The sequence below is a fragment of the Conger conger genome, chromosome 17 (assembly GCF_963514075.1).
Source record: "Conger conger chromosome 17, fConCon1.1, whole genome shotgun sequence".
Lineage (NCBI taxonomy): Eukaryota > Metazoa > Chordata > Actinopteri > Anguilliformes > Congridae > Conger > Conger conger.
The window spans coordinates 36,036,817-36,052,921 of NC_083776.1; the positions used below are offsets into that span (position 1 = coordinate 36,036,817).

A 16,105-nucleotide genomic window follows, 5' to 3' on the forward strand; every position below is an offset into this window, starting at 1 on the left:
TGTTATGATATGCTATGTTATGTTGTGTTGTTTTATGTAATGTTATGCTATGTTATGTTGTGTTGTGTTGTTTTATGTAATGTTATTATATGCTATGTTATGTTGTGTTGTTCTATGTCATGTTATGATATGCTATGTTATGTTGTGTTGTTTTATGTAATGTTATGATATGCTACGTTATGTTGTGTTGTTTTATGTAACGTTATGATATGCTACGTTATGTTGTGTTGTTTTATGTAATGTTATGCTATGTTATGTTGTGTTGTTTTATGTAATGTTATGATATGCTATGTTATGTTGTGCTGTTCTATGTTATGTTATGATATGCTATGTTATGTTGTGTTGTTTTATGTAATGTTATATATGCTACGTTATGTTGTGTTGTTTTATGTAATGTTATGATATGCTATGTTATGTTGTGTTGTTTCATGTAATGTTATGATATGCTATGTTATGTTGTGCTGTTGTATGTAATGTTATGCTATGTTATGTTGTGTTGTGTTGTTTTATGTAATGTTATGATATGCTATGTTATGTTGTGCTGTTCTATGTTATGTTATCATATGCTATGTTATGTTGTGTTGTTTTATGTAATGTTATGATATGCTATGTTATGTTGTGTTGTTTTATGTTATGTTATGATATGCTATGTTATGTTGTGTTCTTTTATGTAATGTTATGATATGCTATGTTATGTTGTGCTGTTTTATGTAATGTTATGATATGCTACGTTATGTTGTGTTGTTTTATGTAATGTTATGATATGCTATGTTATGTTGTGTTGTTTTATGTAATGTTACGATATGCTATGTTATGTTGTGTTGTTTTATGTAATGTTATGATATGCTGTTATGTTGTGCTGTTTTATGTAATGTTATGCTATGTTATGTTGTGTTGTGTTGTTTTATGTAATGTTATGATATGCTATGTTATGTTGTGCTGTTCTATGTTATGTTATCATATGCTATGTTATGTTGTGTTGTTTTATGTAATGTTATGATATGCTATGTTATGTTGTGTTGTTTTATGTTATGTTATGATATGCTATGTTATGTTGTGTTCTTTTATGTAATGTTATGATATGCTATGTTATGTTGTGCTGTTTTATGTAATGTTATGCTATATTATGTTGTGTTGTGTTGTTTCATGTAATGTTATGATATGCTATGTTATGTTGTGCTGTTTTATGTTATGTTATGATATGTTATGTTATGCTGTGTTGTTTTCTGTAATCTTATGATACATTATGACATGATGTGCACTCTCACCGCACACGGAGAGCTTGGAGAAGTCGGGCAGCGTGTGTGAGAAGGCAGCACTGGGCGTACTCCCTCCACTGGACACGGGCGTGGCCGTCTTCCCGTTCAGTGTGTTGTAGGCGTGGGCGCCGTTCGGCCGCTCCCCGCTGGACATGCGCCTCTTCTCCGGGAGCTGGGGCAGAGGGGCGGGGCCGCCCTCCGCGTAGGGGCCGGCGGCGGGGGGGAAGCAGGGAGTGGCCGGGCCGGGGTACCCCGAGGCGCTGCTCTGGCGGGAGAGCGAGACGTGCCGCTCGTCCGGAGTGGAGAAGCCGCCGTACGCGGCGTGGCGCTCCAAGCCGGGGCTCCCGGATGGCCGGCGAGTCAGCAGGGGGCTGCCCCCCACCCCCAAATCGGCCCCGTTACCCGGTGGGGTGCGACGGGTCAGGGCGGGGCTGCCCCCCACCCCCAAATCGGCCCCGTTACCCGGGGGGGTGCGGCGGGTCAGGGCAGGGCTGCCCTGGTTCAGTGCCCGGCGCTGGAGGGCCGGGCTGGGGGGCGTGTTGGTCGCCACCGTGCGGTGCAGCGTGTGGGGGCTCCCGGGCACGGCGTGAACCCCTGAAACGCTGACCTGCCCGCCGTCTGGCTGGAACAGGCCCGGACTGGAATCTGGACCCGCAAAGCTGCCCGCCAGTCCTGCCGGGCTGGAGTATGATGGGGCGGGGCTGGTGTACGAGGGGGCAGGGCTGGCGTACGAGGGGGCGGGGCTGTAGTGTGCAGGGGCGGGGCTCTGATACAGGCTGTCGGGGGGGTGGGGCCGGAAGGCGGGGTCACCGGCGGGATGGGCGGCCATGTGGGCAGGCGGGTACCTGGGGAGGTGAGAGAACAGACATCCGTCAGCGACGCTAATGTCACTCATCACCCGCTCATACAGAGCTGTATACAGAGCCCCCCTGTGCAAAAACATTTTAAACAAACATTTAAGTGTGTTCGGTTTGCCTATCCGTACCCTCAGTCTAACAAAGGCAAACTGAACGTACGTATTGCAAAAGTGAGGGTGCAGATTGGCAAACAAAGCCAATGATGTGAAAATCGTTAAATCGTTACAAAAATGTGTTTTGGGATTGGCAACCGGAATGCATGGATTGCAAAACCTAGGGTGTGTAGAGGGCTCCGTACACTTGCATTACCAGAGGCAGGAGGGATTGTTTGTAACAACAGTGCCCTTTTGAAATGCGCATCCAAGACCAAACCTGAACAAAGAGCTCAGACAGCAAAAGAACAAGCAGCAGGGGCAATTTTGTGCTCTGTGTTCGAAAGCAGGAACATCATACAGCACAGCCACTGCTGTGTATTTCCGGAGGTTAAGACGCAGCCGAGCCAAGCTCCGGGAAAAAGCGAGAGAGATTTGGGCCACACCTACCCGTCGGGGCTGTAGATGGGGCTGCTGGAGGACAGGGGGGGGTTGAAGGCGTGGTGGGGCGCGGCCTGTCTCACAAAGCTGTCGTCAGGGTAACCCTGGTGGGCGGGCGGCATCATTGGGCCCACCCCTCCTCCTCCCGCCACTGCTGTCCTGGCCACTGACTCCACGTAGCTGCGCGGCTCTGTAAAGACAGAGAAAACCACTGACATCACCACTGACATGACTACTGACATCACCACTGACATCACCACTGACATGACTACTGACTCCACATAGCTGCTCGGCTCTGCAAAGACAGAGAAAACCACTGACATCACCACTGACATGACTACTGACACCACCACTGACATGACCACTAACATGACTACTGACTCCACGTAGCTGCACAGCTTTGCAAAGACAGAGAAAACCACTGACATCACCACTGACATGACTACTGACGCCACGTAGCTGCACGGCTTTGCAAAGACAGAGAAAACCACTGGCATCACCACTGACATCACCACTGACATGACTACTGACATCACCACCGACATCACCACTGACATGACTACTGACATCACCACTGACATGACTACTGACATCACCACTGACACGACTACTGACACCACCACTGACATGACTACTGACATCACCACTGACATGACTACTGACATGACCACTGACATGACTACTGACATGACCACTGACATGACTACGGACATGACCACTGACATGACTACTGACATCACCACTGACATGACTACGGACATGACCACTGACATGACTACTGACATCACCACTGACATGAGGCCCAGCAAATGAAATAGAAAATAAAATACTGATGATAAAATGATTGCAGATGGAGCAATGATGTCATTCATCAGGAAGCAGATTTCAACAGAAAATAAAGGAACAAAAAGCTGTAAAAACTTTCTCTATAAAAAACTGACATCGCTTCTGGCCTGTTTCTGCACAGCTATTATCGCCCATTTAGCAACACCATCGTAAAGAGAAAAAAGGCAGCTAAAAGGTGCTTTGGTATTATAAACATCTTAAAGGGGCTACTATTAGGGAAATACAGGACTCTTGTTTATGGACATCAACAGAAATCTCACACATAACTGCCACCCCAGGGGAGGCCACATTCCTACGATGTTTACAGGATGCAGTAGCCACAGCGCTCAGATGGGTCTGACGTGCCATGTGAAAGCTCACTGGGCACTGAATCAACAGACACTTTTAACAGATTCTCCTGCCTTCTCTTTCTTATACTTTTATTTTTGTATGTTTATAATACAGATGAGGAACAGACAGTTTCATTAACATATATATACATATATATATATATATATATATATATATATATATATATATATACAGTCAGGTCCAGAATTATTGGCACCCTTGATGAATATTATCAGAAAAGAATGTAGAAAACAAATAATACCATTACTCAGATATATTGTTTTCTAACATGTGGAAACTATTTTACTTTATTAATGATTGAATGGAATCGACCAAATTGCACATTTTCATGTGTGTGTGTGTGTGTGTGTGTGTATATATATATATATATATATACAGTCATTGAACACGTTATTAGGTAGACCTGTGCACCAACTTGTTAATGCAAATATTTAATCAGCCAATCATGTGGCAGCAACTAAATGCATAAAAGCAGGCCGTCATGGTCAAGAGGTTCAGCTCTTTTTCAGAATAAATGTCAGAATGAGAAAGAATGTGATCTAAGTGACTTTGACTGTGGAATGATTGTTTGTGCCAGACCGGATGGTTTGAATATCTCAGAAATGGAGTAGTACGCAGTATGCAGAAGAGCACCTCTGAACACACAAGAACCTCTTAAGTGGATAGGTTTTTTTGTATAGAAAAAGATACAAAAAAACATACAAAAAGATTTAAAAAAAGTTATAGACAAGATGAAGAAGAAAATATCGATAAAATATTTTCAAAAACCTGGGTCAAATATGAGATTGTTTCGGGTCAAAATACATTTCGACACTTTATTGAGCTTGTCTGATGTATTGCCTAAGGAAGCCCAAGAAACGCTTTCAAAAAGTACAAACCCCGCCTTCTGGTCCTCTTAGTTGGCTCAGTTGCACCAGGCAAGATGAATCGAGCACAGAAAAGTATTTGAATCCAAAACAATTGGGTACATGTATATCGGTGGTTGGAGGCTTATGACACACACACTTGTCACTTGTCTCTATGGGGAAAATGAATGGGATTGTCACAAAACCATCTCTGTCACATGTGTGAATGGTAACTGACGATACAGCCATGTGTGTGATGTTGTTTTATGCGACGAGTCGCTAACAACGTAGCCATAGCAATTTGCTTTTTCAATTTACACATATTTTTTTAGACTATATCAATTGGATGAAAAGCATTATTTTTTCATACACAAACAAACATCCAAATATATACAGTTCTGTGCAAAAGTTTTAGGCAGGTGTGAACAAATGCTGTAAAATAAGAATGCTTTCGAAAATAGAAATGTCAATAGTTTATTTTTTATCAATTGAACACATGAACAGAAGAAGTGAATGAACAGAAGAAACATCTAAATCAAATCAATATTTGGTGTGACCACCCCTTCTAAACAGCATCAATTCTTCTAGGTATACTTGCACAGTTTTTGAAGGAACTCGGCAGGTAGGTTGTTCCAAACATTTTGGAGAACTAGCCACAGTCCTTCTGTGGATTTAGGCAGCCTCAAATGCTTCTGTCGCTTCATGTAATCCCAGACAGACTCGAAGATGTTGAGATCAGGGCTCTGTGGGGGCCATACCATCACTTCCAGGACTCCTTGTTCTTCTTTATGCTGAAGATAGTTCTTAATGACATTGGCTGTATGTTTGGGGTCGTTTTCTTGCTGCAGAATAAATTTGGGGCCAATCAGATGCCTCCCTGATGGTATTGCATAATGGATAAGTATCTGCCTGTACTTCTCAGCATTGAAAAGACCATTAATTCTGACCAAATCCACACCTCCATTTGCAGAAATGCAGCCACAAACTTGCAAGGAACCTCCACCATGCTTCACTGTTGCCTGCAGATACTCATTCTCCAGCCCTTCGGCAAACAAACTACCTTCTGCTACAGGCAAATATTTATCATTTTGACTTATCAGTCCAGAGAACCTGCTGCCATTTTTCTGCACCCCAGTTCCTGTGTTTTGGTGCATAGTTGAGTCCCTTGGCATTGTATCCACGTTGGAGGTATGGCTTTTTGGCCACAATTCTTCCATGAACACCACTTCTGACCAGACTTGTCAGCACAGTAGATGGGTGTACCTGGGTCCCACTGGTTTCTGCCAATTCTGAGCTGATGGCACTGCTTCAGATTGTTTAGGGAAGTAAGCATGATGTGTCTTTCATCTGCTGTGTTAACTTCTTCAACAGACCTTGGACAGCACATCTGGAAACCCCTGTCTGCCTTGAAATTTCTACCTGGGAGAGACCTTGCTGATACAGCATAACTACCTTGTGTCTTCTTGCTGTGCTCAGTCTTGCCATGGTGTATGACTTCTGACATTAAACTGTCTTCAGCAACCTCACCATGGAAGCACCATGAAGTTTGACTGTTCCTCACCCAGTTTTAACCCTCCTACACAACTGTTTCTGTTTCACTTAACGATTGTGTTTCAACCTACATATTACATTTATGATCATTAGCTCCTGTTTGGTAAAATAGGTTAATCACACACCTGACTATATGCCCACACATTGTGCAAGTGTACCTAGAAGAATTGATGTGGTTTGAAGGCAAAGGGTGGTCACACCAAATATTGATTCGATTTAGATTTTTCTTCTGTTCACTCACTTTGCATTTTGTAAATTGATAAAAATGAACTATTTCAATTTTCAAAAGCATTCTTACTTCATAGCATTTTTTCACACTGCCTACAACTTCTGCACAGTGCTGTATATATATATATATATATATATATATATATATATATATATTTGGACGTTTGTTATGTCTATTTATTTTAAAGGATTTGAACTCCATTGATTTCTCCCATAGACCGTCAGATTTTTCGATCTGTAAAATGCTAAAAAACTAAGGATATTTCCGATGGGATGATGACACGACTTCAGAGGCCTGTGGTGTAATGGCTGCTCTTTTGGCTCACACACCACAGAACCACTAAAGAAACACTCTTTAGACTCTGCCTTATAGGGTGGCCAGACACACTTTACAATAAGGTAACTATTTATGTACAAATACATTAGTTAGTTGTTAACAAATGCATGAACTAATGAAAAGTTAATTTCATGCTGAATTAATGTATTTATCTTTTATCAATTCATGTTAACAACTACATTACTTAATGGCAATTCATGAAGCTTATTGTGAAGTGTGAGCAGACAGCCTGTGTGTGAGGGTCTCCTGAGCACAGACGGCCTGTGTGTGTGAGGGTCTCCTGAGCACAGACAGCCTGTGTGAGTGAGGGTCTCCTGAGTACAGACGGCCTGTGGAGGGAATGGCAGGATGATTCGCAGGGCTCTTTGCAGACTCAACCCAAAGTTAGAGTGAACAGTATGGGAGCAGTGCTACTGATGAGAGGGTGGGAAACAGGTTTGAGAAGTCTGCTCATGTCCTCTGTGTGGGACTGCTGAGTTAATGTAGGAGTCCGAGAAGAGGGGCTGATGGGTGAGCTTGTTAACATGGAGATGCACTTACCTTCCATAGCATCAGTTATAGGGTTAGACTCTACATCTGACAGCAGAAATGTATTACAGAGAGAGAGAGAGAGAGAGAGGGAGAGGGGAGAGATAGAGAGAGACAGAGAGAACAGAAGGAACAGTTGAACAAAGACACTGGGAGGTGTATAGAGTTCACCACACAAAGGGGGGGCTATACAGAAAAGAGAAGCTGAGCGGCTGCAATAAATCAAATATAGATTCTCATTTTCCATACGAGACCCAGTCTGCAGACTGCTGTCCCAGCTGGGAGCACCAGATGATCACTGCCAGAACACTTCCCACTCATGATCACTTCCATAACACTTCCCACTCATGATCTCTTCCATAACACTTCCCACTCATGATCACTTCCATAACACTTCCCAGTTATGATCACTTCCAGAACACTTCCCACTCATGATCACTTCCAGAACACTTCCCACTCATGATCACTTCCAGAACACTTCCCACTCATGATCACTTCCAGAACACTTCCCAGTGATGATCCTTCATACTTCTATAAAAAAAGTTTTTCATGTTGGTGTGGTAAATGACAGCCAATAATAACTCAACCCCCTCAGCTGGGCCTAAAGGGAGGCAACTCACTAAACCCCCCCTAAAAACTCACTAAAACCACCCTAAAAACTCACTAAAACCGCCCTAAAAACGCACTAAAACCACCCTAAAAACTTACTAACCCCCCCTAAAAACTCACTAAAACCACCCTAAAAACTTACTAACCCCCCCTAAAAACTCACTAAAACCACCCTAAAAACTTGCTAACGCCCCCCAAAAACTCACTCACCCCCCAAAAAACTCACTAAAACCACCCTAAAAACTCACTAGCCCCCCCAAAAACGCACTAGAAAGTGTCTCCAACATAAAAAATTGCATATGCTAAAAGCAATAATTAAGACTTCATATTTTTGGGGCTTACACAGTTCTTCATGTTGGTAAAGTAAATGTGAGTCTTAAAAGGGGGTCTGCTCTTTAAAAATGCCAGAAAAACTCGCTAAATTCCACCCAAAAGATCCGCCAAATAAAAGAACACACCAGGCCTTTCACTGCACCAACGCTATCACGTTTCAAAAGAAGGCGTTTGCAAAATCGTGAAAAGTGCTTTTGATACAAGGCTGAGAGGACTGCTTTCTTCTCCCAGGTCACATACTGTAACAGCGTTGCTCAGTGGGTATGTATCTATGGAAACGGCCGCTGTGGAACTCTCCGGAATGTGTGTCTGTGGGCTTACCTGGGCCTCCCTGGTGCAGCAGGATGTTGGCCGGGCTGTGGGGCTTCAGGCCCAGGGCTGAGAGGGGGGTCTTGGCCAGGCCTGGGGGGGACCGACCTGTGGGGGGGGGGGGAGGGGGACAGCGACCTGTTAGTCATCCAGCCAATCACATTGCTTCAGCAGCTCAGACTCGCGTGTGACCGCAGCACCAGGAGAAACGCCGAACGGCGAGTTTCACAGCGCTGAACACGGCACACGCGAGTTTGGAGCTGGCTCCATGTGTTCAGCCAAACACAACACATCGTCACCAAGCACAGCACAGCACGCACAGACAGGAGGGAGGCAGGGAGAGGGGGTGGCTGGGAAATAGAGGCGGAGGCTGGGCCATGCGAAGGCCTCCACGGGTAGCGGCGGTGGGCGGGGCAGGTCGCCATGTCCGCCCCGCCAAGCTAACACCACAGCCGTGCAGGGGAGCCAAGCAGGCAGTCAGGACAACATCGATCAGAAGGGGCGCTCGACGCCATAAAGCCGCACCACGGACAATATGGACGTGACGCAGACACAGGCCGGCTGCAGACAGAGCCGCCATTTTAGTGTTGCTAATCAACCCTCTGGGGCCAACAGTTACAACTCTAAAGCCCAATACAGCGACATAATAGAAGCTAATAAGAGTGATTTCTGTAGCTGTATTGGACTTCCAACAGACGTTCCAAGGCTTCCCACACAAATATCCTGCAGTTGTAATGTGGGTTACCATGGAATAGCCCTTCTGATGGTGTTGGCGCTGTCTGAAGAGGGCCCTGTCTGGGGCTCGCCTGCCCTCCGTGAGCATGCCTGGCAGGGGAGCGAGGACAGGCGGTGTGTAGGTGGAATGGTCCGGGGTGGGGGGGAGGGGGGGTTGTAAGGTGAGGTTGTTACATGCATCCTCCACTTACCAAAGAATCCCAATCAATTCTTTGTGAGTCAGCCAGCCTCTAGAGGCAGCGCTACAGGGCGGGTCCTTAAACTCCTACAGTTCACTGCCGGAGGAGGGAGCTGGGATATGATGTCGCTTTAATGTGCCGCTGATGTCACTCTGTCTGCAGTGTCACCCAATCAGAGAGCGCCGCCACCCAACTCTCCTGTTTCCCAGGGAACGATATCGCAATGTAGTCCGGCGGTGACAGTGAGGATGTCGGTCTTTGTGTGTGTGTGTGTGTGTGTGTGTGTGAGTGTGTGTGTGTTTGCGTGTGAATGTGTGTGTGCCTGTGTGTGTGTGTTTGTGTGTGCGTATGCGTGTGTGTGTGTGTGTGTGAATGTGTGTGTGCCTGTGTGTGTGTGTTTCTGTGTGCGTATGCGTGTGTGTGTGCGTGTGTGTTTGCGTGTGAGTGTGTGTGTGTGTGTGTGTGTGTGTGTGTTTGTGTGTGTGTTTGCGTGTGAATGTGTGTGTGTGTGTGCGTATGCGTATGTGTGTGTGTGTGTGAGGGTGTGAGGGTGTGTGGGTGTGTATGGGTGAGGGTGTGTGTGTGTGTGTGTGCGTGGGTGAGGGTGTGGCATTCGGAGGGAAGCAGGAGAGACAGGGGAGAGGACGCTCTTTCTCATGTGAGGGTTTGAGGACTACAGCCCATCTGGCCCAGAGATAAACCCAATTCCTCAAGTGTACGATTTCACCCGATTGCCAACTGTTTTATCGCCAACTAGTTGGTGTCGAGTTCCACCTCAGTCCAGGTGAAAAAGCTAGTGCACAAATGAAATCTCAGTCGTGTAAGATTACAGCTCTTCAGAGATATTACAGGCCTTCAGAGATAAACAGCCTGCTCCATTTCCCCTGACCTTCTTAACTATAAGCAGTGAGTTCCTGCACTCATTTGTACCTGAACACTGCAGTCTGTAACACAAGAGCAACTTCAGGGCTCACTGTGTTCTTTAGAAGAGCTTCACGAGTGCTATTCGCAAAGTGTGCCTTTACCATTGTCGATGAGTGTTAATATATGTATATAAATATATATAAATGAATAAATACTGTATGTATTGTGAGAGGAGAGAAAGAGAAGTTATCTGCCAAGGAGACAAACCCACCACCAAAATCAACAGTCAAAGGTTTGCCCAAAACAAATCAACACCCCTCCTTAGTGCAGGGAACAGCACACTGCAATCCGTTAAAAAAACAACACGTATAACAACCCTCCATTCGGAAGCCAGTTGTTATAAAAACATAAATCACTCCTGAATGCATACAGAACATATGCCACATATTTAGAACCTGCACAAACATGCTGTTTATTTAAATTCTGACTTTTAAAAATATTTTCTTTTCTTTTTTTATTATTCCCACAAGTAATCATTATTTCGCCAAGTTGAAAAATTCTGGATGTTAATCATGACTGGCATTTCAAATTACCATCAAGTGAAAATCCGACTAAGACGAAAGGAAAACAACCTGGTCAACTGTCTATCACAGGGTTTGAACATGTTGAACATCACAGACTGGTTTGAACATGTTTTAAAGTGTGTGAGGTTGGCTTGTAGAGGTGTTCCACTGATCTGATTTACTGTTCTCTTTGTTAAAAGAAAGCCCAGGATTTTAACTCTTTCGGGTGTGAACACGGCTGTACACCTGACAGCGATGGGTTTTAAGAGGTTGTAATGTATCTGTGCCTATGGCTCCACAGCGCCCTCTTCCTACAGGAAGGTGGAACTTACACATGTTGAAGTAAGGGGTTTGTGGCGAGACGGGGAAGGCAGGGGTGGGGGGATGGATCTCACCACCACTGGGTGAGGGGCTGGAAGGGGCATCCATGTCCTCAAATGCCTCCCTGTAGCTGTGCATAGGGCCCTAAGGAGAGAGAGAGAGAGAGAGAGAGACACACACACACACACACACACACACACACACACACACGCACATGCACGCACACACACACACACACACACACACAGGCACACATACACACACACAGGCACACACACACGCACACACACACACACACACACAGCCACACACATTACAGTATTACTCATGTGGATCCAACATTGGGGGTGCAGAGGGGTGGGGTAGGGGTGAGTGTTGGGGGCAGTACCTCCTTGGGTCTCCCCCCAGGGTTGAGGGCGATGGCGTTGACGAACTCGGGGGAGACGCAGCGAATCGGGGAGCGGACGGAGCCGGGGGGGGCGGGGCCTGTCCCATCGTGGCCGTTCTGGTACTGCCCCTCGCTGGTGGTGCGTCGCCTCACGGGGGCGGAGCCACTGTCCGACGTCATCCCCTGGGACCGCACTCCTGCCAATCACACACAGGGGGCGGGCCAGGGACACACTCATTTAACCTGCACAGGATTCCGTACCCACAGTGCACTGCTCCTCTCTCCTTCAGCTATCAGAAATGTTCCTGGGACTTTCAGGAAACCATAACGATAAAGATTTTTGGCTAAGACAGCCTGCATCAGAGCATAATTCACACTGATGTGCAGGGTCTGATGATGTAACATACATCACAGCACAGGTGAAGCACATACACGTGAAGAGGCACTACTTGAAGTGTTCAATTACTATTGCTAGTAACACAGATGTTCAATTACCATTGCTAGTAACACAGATGTTCAATTACCAATTCTAGTAACACAGATGTTCAATTACCATTGCTAGTAACACAGATGTGCAATTACTATTGCTAGTAACACAGATGCTCAATTACCATTGCTAGTAACAGCAAGAAGTCATTTATAAGAAACATTTTAAACTGAATCATAATTGCGGCCCCTTGGTGCCATTGATTGTGTGGACCCAGTACATTCCCCTCTGTTTTTCTAGAAGTTTCTGGAAGGAGACACAGGAAATGGCAGAGCTGACTTTTTAAAAATGCTACAATTGGTTAAATAATCATTCCCACTTGACCCACAGACACCGCCTCAGAGCAGAACAATGCCCTCATTGAGCAGGCCCCGACGGCTACTTAAACAATATTATTTCAACCTCAAAGGATGCATTAAGCTCATAAGAGCACTCAGTATAACATGAGCAGGACTTTGTAAGCATTTTACCACAGTGTGTGCAGAACCAGGGGGAGGAGGGGACTCCCAGGGAGAGCTAGCGTAGCCTAGCCTGGGCTGCCAGCACCTCCTTCACAGTTCACTTAGTGTGAAGGGTGGACTGCCATCTTGCAAAGCCACTGATTGGCGGTGTATGTATGTGAACGTAGGGCAACCGCTAAGTGTATGTCTTTTTTTATCCTTTACTAACATGGAATACGCTGTCATGTAAATAAAATCCATCCCATCCATCCATTATCTGAACCCGCTTATCCTGAACAGGGTCGCAGGGGGTCTGGAGCCTATCCCAGCATACATTGGCCGACGGGGATTCGAACCCAGGACCTCCTTGCTGTGAGGCGGCAGTGCTACCCACTGCACCATCCGTGCCGCCTGTAAATAAAATATTTTTCTATTTTTATCTAACCATAGCTTAATCACAGAAAATGAACTTATTATGTGTTTAAATAGAGTGGCTAGATGGTACCGCTACACGATTTCAAATTACAGCCTGTGAACACGAATGCAGGGCACACACACTCACACACACTCACACACACACACACACACACTCACTCACACACTCACTCACACACACACATAAAAATGACAAGTACACCCAAAGCCGAGCACCCGGTCTCCCAGCCGGGCCGACCCGGCGCTGGGGGGGTGAGGGGGAAAACATGCGAAGGCAGGGCGGGAACACGGAGAGATTCTGCTGCTCGGCAACAGCTTTGGAAAATATTTACAAACTCTGAGGGGAGCAGTCCTGCAGCTGAGGAGTCTCTGCTCCTGCAGCTCTCACAGAGAGCCCGCTGCCCCCGTCAACCACGAACCACCACCCACCAACGGCACACTGAGGGCCCTGACCATTCAGACCAGTAACACACACACACTCTCACAGTCCCAGTAAGCCCCATTCATTTCTCTAAATGCAGTAATGATTATATACATACTATATTTCCAGGGTTTTGCTGAGTGTGGGTGTGACCATAAGACACATTTTGAGGACATGGTAGTTAGTAGTACACGGTCGTTAGGAGGCTGTTTTGGACATGGCCCAGGCTTCCAGTTACACCCACAGACCCCGACTAATGCCTGCTGAACGCCCTTTACTTTCACTGCACAGCCCCAGTGTGCTTTCACTGCACAGCCCCAGTGTGCTTTCACTGCACAGCCCCAGTGTGCTTTCACTGCACAGCCCCAGTGTGCTTTTCATGGCATTATGACACCTGATGCTCTATGGATTTTATATGATAGTTTTGTTTGGTCTGCATAGGCTTAAATCGCCACCAACGTGGGAACCAGAAACGCTTTAAAAATGTGATTCTGTGAAGTAGGGAATGATTAGCTGTTCCAGACATAATGTGGTCCTGTGGTCTGATGGTTTATACCCGAGGTCTAAACTCCAGCTTAGTCACCACAATCGCTTCCTGATCTTTTCTTCGTCTGGGTGACTGTCCTGTCATGCTGTGCCTGACCAGTGTTTCCCATGTCCTACTTATTATAATAATCATAATCATAATCACTATAACAACAGTAATAACAATACTAGGCCACTGTCAGGCCCATGGTGGTGTAAGGCCACTGTCGGGCCCATAGTCGTGTAAGGCCACTGCTGTCTTGGCTACATGGCCACACTTCCAGCCACATGGCGTTGTGAAATAACACAGCCTGTGGTGACCTTTCCCACAGTGTGAGAACACTCCTCACAGGCCTCTGCGCACGTCACTGTCTGCGCACAGCGTCGGTGTGTATCAGGGCAAACCCAACCAAACACAACTCTCTGTTTTCATCTGCTTCTTTGGAAAACCTTTTCAGCTGAAATTATAGGCTCAGCTACAAAGAGTTGATGTGTATTGGAGAAAGTCCGAAGCCCAATAGAGCAATATGCTGTATAATTTATCTTTTCTTGTTCTTATTCTCTTATTTCTCATAGAATATGTACCGTATGATGACTTAGTTAACTTTACTGTTTTACATTTCTAAACACTTTAAACATGTATTCATTTTATTTATTTATGCATTGAATATGTATTTTAATTTTGCACCTATATATTATTGCGTACAATCTATCTAGACTGCGTGCGAGCTATGACCTGCTGGACATTTCTGTGGTGAAAAGTCAATGAGTCGCCGTCTGGTCTTTCGGCCCTAAACATGTGTAGATTCTGCTCACTGAGGAACGGCCCGGAGACACATCATTACCAAACCTGCCTACGATCCGTTCTGTGTTTCCGCCTTAACTTCTCATATTAAACCTGTCTACGATCCATTCTGTGTTTCCACCTTAACTTCTCATATTAAACCTGCCAACGATCCATTCTGTGTTTCCACCTTAACTTTTCATATTAAACCTGCTTTAAGAGAGGAATCAGCGGGTTAGTTTGGTTTTCATCTTTGTGTAAAACAGCATTAGAAGGCAATTTGTGGTATCCAGGTCTGGGGACAGTTCCATTTCAGCTCATATTAAATTCATATTACAGTACAGTATATAACACCCACACCATGCAGCTCTCCTGTGGCGAGGAAATGTCATAAGTATACAGAGTGTGCTCACAATGTACTGTACTCTGCAGTACAGCAGGATGAGACTACTTGAAGACTACATATTTTCTGGGAAATGGTGAATTAGACAGGAAGGGGGGGGTATGAGGGGAAAAAAATAACCATGGAGGAAAGAAGCAAGGATTTGGGTGAGTTGGACAGGTAAACAGAGAAAGAGAGAAAGACAGAGAGAGGCAAAGAGGAATAGAAAGAGGGAGGAGAGGGAAAGAGAGAGAAGGAGAGGGAGGCAAACGAACCAGAGAAGGAAAAGGAGCGGTGACGGGTTGCCTGGGGCAGCAGAAAGTTTTGTTTCATCCCCCGGATGCGAGCGTTGTACTCTGTGGCGGGCCGCCCCAGGGGGTGATGGGAGTTGGAGTCAGGAGGAGCGAGGGGAGGAGCGAGAGGAGGATGAAGGAGGAGGCGGAGAGGGAGGTGTGGTGGCATGAAGGGTGGTCCGCAGGGCAGAAGGGATGGAAGAAGACAAAGAAACATGGAGAGAAAGAGAAGAGACTGTGTTACTCGCTGAGCTGCTAAAGTTTAGCTTCAGATACCTTTCAATGTAGAGGTTTTATTATTTAACTGGCATTCCTCCAACACTCTGAAAGGCCTTAAAGATTCATAAAACATAAAAAAATCCCATTCATAAAACTACACTAATACTGGGGACCTTTTCAAACAGCTGAGAGCTAAACAATGCAATCCTTCCTTTCCTCGTCTCTTCTGTAGCCCAGATGTGATCACGGATCAGAGATATCAGCATTTCATTGGTAACAGGAGCAATGACATAAAACATGAGCCACACAACACATACACTGTATCTGTGACAGGAAACAGGAAGCTGTAACTGCAGGTCATGTGACACAGGGGTCTACCGGCCTGTTACAGCAGGGGCTGCTGGGGTTTGCGGTTTCCCAGCACTGAGCTGACCCTTTAAAGTGTCAGACCCAGGGCCAGACCCCCACCACTACAAAGAGCTC

At 45.7% G+C, this 16,105-nt stretch overlaps 1 protein-coding gene across 9 annotated transcripts in view; it reads right to left on the reverse strand.

Annotated features, from left to right (window-relative positions):
* The window catches only part of tns1b (tensin 1b), a 254,989-nt gene that overhangs the window by 13,124 nt on the left and 225,760 nt on the right, over nucleotides 1-16,105 (reverse strand). For 5 of the 9 annotated variants that reach the window (XM_061226942.1, XM_061226941.1, XM_061226945.1 and 2 more), the window contains 6 exons: nucleotides 15,386-15,466; nucleotides 11,637-11,833; nucleotides 11,260-11,392; nucleotides 8,599-8,694; nucleotides 2,659-2,839; nucleotides 1,269-2,104 (listed from right to left, as the gene is read on the reverse strand). In XM_061226942.1, coding sequence (XP_061082926.1) covers nucleotides 1,269-2,104; nucleotides 2,659-2,839; nucleotides 8,599-8,694; nucleotides 11,260-11,392; nucleotides 11,637-11,833; nucleotides 15,386-15,466 — 1,524 coding nt within the window. The remainder of the gene's footprint in view (nucleotides 1-1,268; nucleotides 2,105-2,658; nucleotides 2,840-8,598; nucleotides 8,695-11,259; nucleotides 11,393-11,636; nucleotides 11,834-15,385; nucleotides 15,467-16,105) is intronic. The other 4 variants (XM_061226946.1, XM_061226950.1, XM_061226943.1 and 1 more) reach the window with 3 other exon arrangements.